We start from the raw sequence: 9,349 nt of genomic DNA, 5'->3' as shown, positions 1-9,349 counted from the left end.
CATTGAAATTTATGCACAAATTATTTGTGTGAACAGACTTATCCGTTGAGTTTCAGATAGAAAGTCTGTTTGCACATACAATGCAACACATATCATACACACATTTTTTGTGGAGCCCATCTCGGATCCCGCAAAGGTTATCCAAGCCGTTCATTTTTTGGAAAATATTTTTTCATGGATTTTTGTATAAAATCAGCTCAATCGGATAAAAGAAAGAGCTTTTTAAGAATTCACAGGGTGAACCACTCAGTTTTGCGGTATGAATTTTGAAAAAGCTCTCACCGATATCAGATTAAGCTGATTTTCTCATGAGAACTCATTAAAAAATATTTTTAAAAAATTAAACGGTTCAGATCATCTTTACGAAACCCAAGATGGGCTCTTCAAAATAATTTGTGTAGAATCTGTGCTACATTATCTGTGGTGATAGCACGACTCGTTGAGTTTGATGCACTCACCGAATGCAAGGAAAACTTAGGCACCCGCACTTGTGCGATGCCACACACAAATACCTACAATCCTTGATCTGGATTGGACGGTGCAGTCCAGTGCCAAATTTATTCTTGTAATTCAAATGGAGTTGAGATTATTAGCCAGTTAAACGGAACATATTTGTATGTACCGCAAATGTTATTACGAATGTGTTTTCTTCAAGTGGTTATCGATATCCTACAATCCTTGATCTGGATTGGACGGTGCAGTCCAGTGCCAAATTTATTCTTGTAATTCAAATGGAGTTGAGATTATTAGCCAGTTAAACGGAACATATTTGTATGTACCGCAAATGTTATTACGAATGTGTTTTCTTCAAGTGGTCACCGAATGCAAGGAAAACTTAGGCACCCGCACTTGTGCGATGCCACACACAAATACCTACAATCCTTGATCTGGATTGGACGGTGCAGTCCAGTGCCAAATTTATTCTTGTAATTCAAATGGAGTTGAGATTGTTAGCCAGTTAAACGGAACATATTTGTATGTACCGCAAATGTTATTACGAATGTGTTTTCTTCAAGTGGTCACAAATACCTACAATCCTTGATCTGGATTGGACGGTGCAGTCCAGTGCCAAATTTATTCTTGTAATTCAAATGGAGTTGAGATTATTAGCCAGTTAAACGGAACATATTTGTATGTACCGCAAATGTTATTACGAATGTGTTTTCTTCAAGTGGTTATCGATATCCGATCAATTTAATGGTTTACACAGACAAATTACACACTGGATTTCTCAAAATCAACAGCTGCTGGGCCCATGGACTTGGACTGTCACTGGAATATAGGAAAGAGCAAAAATGGCAATATAGGAATTTGTTTCCACAAATGAATTCTAGTCTCCGCGCGATCTCCCAATTATTTAAACCTTCAATAACAACTTGATTTTGACAAAATGTCAAAATCATTTGACAATAAGCACCTCAATCAGCTTTCTTAGAAAGCCATGATCACATGGAATCAAACACTAGATAACAGAGGCAAAAACAATTCAATCGGCCAATTATTCAAATCCCCTTCATAGCTCATGGGTGCACAATAATTCAGGACTGTTGTCCCCATTTTCACACACCATAAGAGCATCTCCAATCCACCTCTATTCCTCCAAAATAGAGGATGGATGTGACACATTGAGGGGAGATTTTATAATTTATTCTCTTTTTTCTTCATTTTTTGTAATTTTTGGAAGAATTTTTGAGGGACCCACCGTCCTTTTTAGAGTTTGGTCCTCTAAAAGTAAATTTGGTCCTCTAAAAATGGAGGATCAAAAGTAAATTTGGAGTACAAAATTCCTCCAAAACTCTAAAAAGGACGATGGGTCCCTCAAAGATTCTCCCAAGAAGTACAAAAAGTGAAGAAAAAATGGAATAAATTACAAAATCTCCCCTCAATGTGTTACATCCATCCTCTATTTTGGATGGATTGGAGATGCTCTAAGACAGGGTTCTCAACAGCTTTGACCCCTTGGTGCCTTTGTTTTATTGTCCATCGGTCACAATGTATTGCCCTCTTTGTAACATGCAGGAGTATCTCTTGATTCTTTTCTTGTTTGTCCTCCTTTGGGGTGGTCATGTCAATTGACTAATGAATATAGCCACGAGATCCTCTATCCGACCTCCTCTCGGTTGTTGATCTCGCAAATCAAGTTTTTAGCAAGAAGTGTTCGGTCCATCTCAATCGTTGATTTGCGAGATCAACAGCCGAAAAGGATGGGATTAACGCCTGTCTGGGAGGGGGTCGGACAAGGGATCCAAAGTCATGAATATATGCTTTGTGATCATAATTGATTGACTTCAGAATATCCATGGGCATCACATGACAAAATATAGTTTGAAAGAATGTAAATTATTTAATAGGTTGTAATGCTACGTGTCACATTTTGATTGGCCAAGACTCAAAAGTACTACATGCCAAATGCATATGCTCCTGAACAATACGAATCGTTCGTACTTAATCTCTATAATTTTTGAATTCGATAATTAATCAAAAAAATTACTGATTAAAAAAATAAAGAGGAGGCGGATCAAAATAAATAAATAAATAAAGAGGAGAAAGGTGAGACTTTGGTCTCCTATCCCATCAGCGGAGCTAGGTCCGGCTCTACATTCCACAATTATTGCTCTTATTAGTCCAAAATTACCATGTTAGCTATGGGCCTCTCACATATATGTAGGGTCCACACATAATAATATGTGTGGAGCTCACATGTATGTGAGAGGTTGTGTTTGGTATTGTGTTTGAATTATTGTGTAAATAGTATTTTTGTTAGCTAAGTTGGTGTTTAGGAGTGCTTTTATGAGCCATTGAATCCCCCCTCAATCTCGAGTACATGTTAGTCTAGGATTCGGATTCTCTTCCGTCAATGTTTTGGATTGAATGGAACAGTCCTAATCTGAGAAAATCCGAACCATTAGTTGCAGTAATGGACGATTCAAATTTTAATTGTCCCGTCTAATCCAAATCAAGGACCGGAGGGAATCAAATTCCATTAGCCTATGAAGTATAACGGTAGTTTCACATAGTGGTATCGCTACTCATATATAGTTGAATTACGTGAGAATTGTTGAAATCAAATGAGGAATGCTAAGTACAAAAAAAATATACCTGGAAATCACCCAGAACATGGGTTTCTTACCGCTAATAAAAGTATATTAGTAGTCATAAATGCCTCTAAAAATGTATTCTAGATAATTTTCGGATACAATTTTTTTATACCTAGCACTTTTGCACTCAAATTTATTCTTTAATCTCACACACTTGTTGTTCTCCCTATAAAAGTGGGTCTTGACACCTATCCTACACAATAGCTTATTGGGTTCAGTTAAAATTTTGGCTTTTCCCAATGAAAATTGACCTTTAGCTTGTCATTTCATACTTGTAACTCTTACTTTAGGGCTTTCGGGTTCTTTAAATTATCACATGGAAGGAAGAAAGAAGTGGGATTCCTATTTTAAGGGCCAACTTTCTATTATAAAACTTCCTATTGTGGGAGGGAAAGTGTTGGGAGGTGATATGGGGAGGCTCAGTTTTGGGAGGGTTGTAGACTCCCTCTGTCTTTCTAATGGCTCAAGCTCTTGTTTCTGCACAAATTCCTTGGAAAACCAAGATGAGTACTTTGAGACAAAGCCACTGGTGGCAAGTGAAGGTGGCCATTTGTTGAGATTGAAAGATGTTCTAGCAGAACCCCAGACCCTGGCTTTCCAACTAAAGCCCAAGGTGAGATTGCTTCCTCTGTTTTCTTCTTTTCTTTTCTTTTTTCTTTTGCTAAACAAGAGGGAGTGACCACGAGTGGTGACCTGCCCCTAGGCGTGATCATAATAGAGCTTCCAAACCGATAGCAGGTCGATCCTCGAGAGGTGATTGAAATCCAAAGGTGAGCACTGCCACACTTGAGGCCAGAGCAAGCCACATGAGGGAGTCAAAGGAGACCAATGACCCGAGTTGATAGCACGCCTTGAACCCGCGACCTCTCTAATCCAACCAAATTAATAAACCGCGACCTCTAACAATGATTTCTGTATTCTAATTTATTATGGATAATCGTATCCGTGATTTCATCGAAACTGAAATTAATACCGTAGGACATATAGTTCTCCGTCCAGACATATATCGTGTAATAACATGGCATACTCTGACAGTAGTCATAAAAGAGAATACTAAAGTTTGAAACCTTAAACTCATGACCTCCAAAAAAATGTTCTTTATATAATTCTTCTTACTCTCCATTTTGTTGCAGTGAACTGGAACTATATCTAAGAGATCAACTGGACGAGAATCGCTCTATCCTGAAATAATCACAAGCATCAACAAGTTTTTCGCATTCACCCAAAAAAAAAACGAGTTTCCTGGAATCTGAGATTAAACCAGTAATTTAACTACTGGAAGAGAATACGGGCCGCATCGATCATTGATTTTTACACTTTCTTTGTCATAATTTTCATGCATATTTTATTCCAAACTTATCCTTTCGTAAGTTAAGAAGTTCTATACATGAAAGGGCAGTTAAATAATTCACATTTAAAATGTCAAAAAAAAAGTATAAAAAGAGTATATATGAAAGTTCCTACCCTATTGCTTGTTTTCATTTTCAATATCAATGAATGTGAGCTTATTGATGAACCATGTAGACGGTGGTGCTGAGGGTGTCCATGCACTGCAATGGTTGTGCAAGAAAAGTTGAGAAACACATCTCCAAGATAGAAGGTACGATCGATACAAGCATTTATTTTTTCAAACAAATTTATTAATTGCGTATTTCTATCTTTCTTTGTGTTAATTATAAATCAACTATCCTTGCTCTGACTTCAATTGGGATCTCCGCAAGTAGGCAGTGAAATTGGCTCCGAAGATTAATCAAGGTACACTTAAGCTGGCCCGGACATATCAGTTATCAGGAAAAAAAAAACTATTCTTTGTTTGTCTAGATGAATTATTGAAACTAAAGGTGATTAGCCTATAGAGCATTTTTCTTTACTTGATGATTGGTGCCCCTTGCATGTGCCCGCATGTGTCCCCTGTTAATATTTGGCTTCACAAAACGAGTATCCGTACGTACACTAGTCCTCATAGCCTTTGTTTCCGCAAGATATATTTTTTCAAAGATGGATTCCCTTGGAGTTATTCACCACTTTCCAAGCATATGCTTGAATCTTAATGAATTTTTTTTATATCAAACATTTGTTTGGTTATATGCATTTGATAATACGTCTCATACTGTATCAATTTGCAGCTGCATGTGGAGTTGGGGAGATGCTCGGCAGCATCTCATCCTATGAAGTCGGGGCATGTTAAAAAACACAAAAGTAGAGGGAAAATAGAAAGATAGTAGTATCATAGAATGGAATACCTTAATTGATTTACTATTTGCACTAAGAACGGTATACGTGAAGTGGGAAAAAAAGGGATGTCATTATTTAAGCATTGTGAATGTCTTTTCATTTGCATGACTCCAAAACTACTTGAGGTGGGTTGTCTGCACTCTTCTTATTCATGGCTTACATCAGGTCCCATTTGAATGATTTTACAGTGGTTCATATTGGACAGGTTAACGCTTCTGATCTTGATTAGATTTTTAGACATGAATTTTAGAGTAGGTATGAATTGGTTATTGATGAGGAAAAATTGTTCATTGCAGCTGGAGTACCACCACGTAGTGCTTCCAGGACCTTCTTCGCTACACATTAATGAGAGCCACTAGATGATTACTCATAATTAAGGAAATTTTTGCAAGAGTATCTATAAGTCCTACAAAATGGAAGGATTTTGATTATAGAAATGGAATCTAATATGGGCACTTATACAGATACTAGCAAATCTACGAGTCCTGCTACATACACAGCAGATCTGTGCACAGATTTCGTTGTGGGGCCCACCACGGGTCCCACACAAATCATCCGAGCCGTTCATTAAATGTAAAACATTTTTTCAAGGGTCCCCGTAAAAAATAAGCTCAATCCGATACCAATAGATGCTTCATCCAACCATTTAACTTTTCATTCAGATTTTCGGATAATGAAAAGTTATATGGTTGGATCGAGCACCTATAGGTATTGGATTGAGCTTATTTTTTACGGGGACATTTGAAAAAATGTTTTACATTTAATGAACGGCTCGGATGATTTATGTGGGACCCGTGGCGGGCCCCACAATAAAATATGTGCACAGATCTGCTGTGTGTGTAGACTTTCTGCAAATCTACTCCCTGATCCCCAAGGCTCTCTCCAAAAATCTAGCAAGAATTGGGCGTCCATAATGTTCTTCATGTGATGCTTCCTCTAAAATGATACATTAACTAATTATTCAAAGTACGTATAATTGTTTATGCTCTCTCTCTCTCTCTCTCTCTCTCTCTCTCTCTCTCTCTCTCCATAATGTTTCTTCATGTGAATGCGCGCTTCCTCTCTCTCTCTCCATAATGTTTCTTCATGTGAATGCGCGCTTCCTCGAAAATGATACTCCATTATAACAAATTCAAAGTATAATTGTTTGCTCTCTCTCTCTCTCTCTCTCTCTCTCTCTCTCTCTCTCTCTCTCTCTCTCTCTCTCTCTCTCTCTCTCTCTCTCTCTCTCTCTCATGTTATGTGGTGTAACACAGGAGTGACCTCGTACCAAGTAGATCTGGAAGCCAAGATGGTCGTTGTCACAGGCGACATTGTTCCTTTTGAAGTGTTGGAGAGTGTTTCCAAAGTCAAGAATGCTGAGCTCTGGACAAAAGATGATGAAGCTAGACAACCACAATATTCTACTCTGTCCCCATCTCCCCACAAGGAAAATTAAAAACCCATTTGTAGTTGCCTAAACAAAATTAGTACACCTCCATACTTTATTTCTAGCACACCCACAAAGGAGAATTTCGATATTGAGATTCCTTTGTGTAAGCTTGATTATGTAGCCAGTTGTATAGAACGAAGGGGCCCCTGATGCGCCCTTGATTTGAGTCGGGTGTCGTCCCGAGCTCAAAAACTTAATATGAATCGTTCACTATTTTGGAAAATTCAAGTCGATCGGGCAATGGTTGCTTACTGATTGAACCAAATAATCTTGCTATATATTTTTTAAATTGGATTTGTTTCTCATTTGTTGTAGAAAAATGTGATTTGCTTATTGTTACTAAAATTTGATTGATTTGAATTTTTATGGGATTGTTATACGCATCAAGATTTATGAAGTGTACGATCATGAATAACATTTTAGAGCTCAGGACGACGCCCGAATAATGGCACATCAGCCTGGTGTCGCCCCCTTGTCCGTTCATATAAGCTTGATAAGATGTAATGTCTACTTTGTTTTTCATGAATGTGATGTGCTTCGAAAGCTATATAATAAGTTGAGTCAAGTGACCTTGCCAACTTAGAAAATTTGCTAAGGTTATGGCTAAACTCCGTTGATAATAAATTATATTAGTAAATTCAGTGGCAGAGCTAGGATTAAGACTTCGAAGGGGCCGAGTCATAACGATTTATTTTTTTTTACGTCAAATCCATCTATTCCTTACCGAATAAATAAGTAAAAATAATAACTACCCATATACTTGCGTTCCATAGTCAAAGGATAAGCAAAAATGCATTTTTCAAGATTGATTATCCACCAAAATAGAACAAAAGTAGTTTAACAATCTATCAAAGTGGAGCCGATGTGTTTTCAAATCTCGAAAATCATCTAAGATTGATTGACTCTAAACTAAATTGCATTGCAATTTTCCTTTCGATATATAAAATCACTTGTTTGCTGAATTGAACATTCAAGCCGATTCAATTAAGCAATTTCAAGCTGACTCAATCAAAGAGCAACACGAAAAACAATAGGAGCCGAGTTCATAAAAATGATGGAAGGAGAAGGAAGGGTTTTAGGTATTTAACCCCATGCACTATTAGTATGTCATGGCTCCGCCACTAATATGAAAAGTTTTGATCATCGTTATGAGTCAGAAGTGAGCCCACGACGGGTTATTACTGGACAAACTAACAGATAGGGGTTGGAGCCTCCTCTGTAAAACTAAGCATTGCAACACTAAAATGGACCTAATAATAAGTTCATAAACAGTTTGACCCAATTAAACAGGACTAGCTCAATATAAGAAGTTGTGTGATGTTTTCTCAATACTAAAAATTTCTTTATTGGCGTTTTAAATAATTAGCATGACCCAATGCTATGTCAGTGTTTAGTTCAACAATGGTGTGACATAATATAATAAGTGCGGAACATTGTGATCCAACATGCTTTTTGAATAATTTAATTTGTCACAAGTGATGCTGGCTCCCAATATTTCAGACAACATCCTGACATAAACTTGCTTTGAATTATGGGTGCGGCCCTTTTAGTTTTATTGAGCCCCCCAATTTTGAAATTAACCTCAATCGGTCATGGACTCATAGAATTGTTTTTAAGTCACATGGTTAGAATATGGTTTTCGACGTCTGGTGGCTGTAGTTTTCCACGTTCCAGATGGGTCTTCTGGTGGTGGTATGGTTTTCGCTTGGGGTGGTGGCCGCCCGGCGGTTGACTGATGTCGGTGGCAGCAGGTTTTCTTGGTCTGTTTAGGGTTGGAGTTAGTTTTGGACTTTTGCGCTGGGCTTCACCCATTATTTAATTGGGTTTTGCTTTTCTGTTTTTCTTTGGGCTTAAACTGTTGATCTGGGCGGATTGAAGCACATAGGTGTTCGAGCTGGGCCCTCGGATGTTTTGGGCTATAGCTTATAAGTAGCATATTAACACAAGTATAATTTTTCAGCAACATTAACAAAGACGATAGGCATACTCCCAGAAGGAAAAGAGGGGTATACAATCGATTTACGTAGTTGGATCATCAATTTTATGCTGGTATTTTGCCCAAACATTGTAGAAGTGTCCTTTGGTATTTTGCCCAACATTGTACTTTCCGAATACGATGCATTAATTATTTTCGTACTCTTAAATGCATTTGGAGGGTGTTTGGGTAAGATGCCCTACGAGTCTAGGTCAGTCAGCTAAATAGGATCACTATGCATCGCACAGAAACCGTTACATCTATAGATGCGACGTTTGTTGGAATGAGTGGCCAAATAGCCCTCCATATTTTACATACCTCATTGTTAATTATGTTTGCCTTATTTATTATTGGCTAACGTTTCTTTTTGGTTGAGCCTGAAATTATTCTGTGTGTTTGCACAAGAGAATACAATAGGTGTGATTGGCCAAGTTGGCTAAGAGTTTGATTTGGTCAAACCACTATTAGGTGTATCCCACTTAATAAGAGATGTGCATGTGGATGGGGTGATATGGTTATATCATGTGATGTGCTCCCTAAATAAAAGGGGTGGTTAGAGAGATATGGGTGAGTGAGATAACCCCCACTATCTAAATAATAGGGAGCAGT

At 37.8% G+C, this 9,349-nt stretch overlaps 1 protein-coding gene across 2 annotated transcripts in view; it reads left to right on the top strand.

The window, feature by feature from the left end:
* Positions 1 to 7,030, top strand: part of LOC131302014 (protein SODIUM POTASSIUM ROOT DEFECTIVE 2-like) — a 90,867-nt gene extending 83,837 nt beyond the window's left edge. The window contains exons 1-3 of one of the 2 annotated variants that reach the window (XM_058328568.1): positions 3,399 to 3,711; positions 4,623 to 4,698; positions 6,590 to 7,030. In XM_058328568.1, coding sequence (XP_058184551.1) covers positions 3,415 to 3,711; positions 4,623 to 4,698; positions 6,590 to 6,771 — 555 coding nt within the window. In that variant the 5' untranslated portion in view covers positions 3,399 to 3,414 and the 3' untranslated portion in view covers positions 6,772 to 7,030. Of the gene's footprint in view, positions 1 to 3,398; positions 3,712 to 4,622; positions 4,699 to 6,589 lie in introns of those variants that run through there. The other variant, XM_058328571.1, reaches the window with a different exon arrangement.
* Positions 7,031 to 9,349: the final 2,319 nt, after the last annotated feature.

Source organism: Rhododendron vialii, chromosome 1a (assembly GCF_030253575.1).
Source record: "Rhododendron vialii isolate Sample 1 chromosome 1a, ASM3025357v1".
NCBI classification, from domain to species: domain Eukaryota; kingdom Viridiplantae; phylum Streptophyta; class Magnoliopsida; order Ericales; family Ericaceae; genus Rhododendron; species Rhododendron vialii.
Note: the sequence above shows the minus strand (reverse complement) of the source record. Positions and strands in the feature narration are given on the sequence as shown.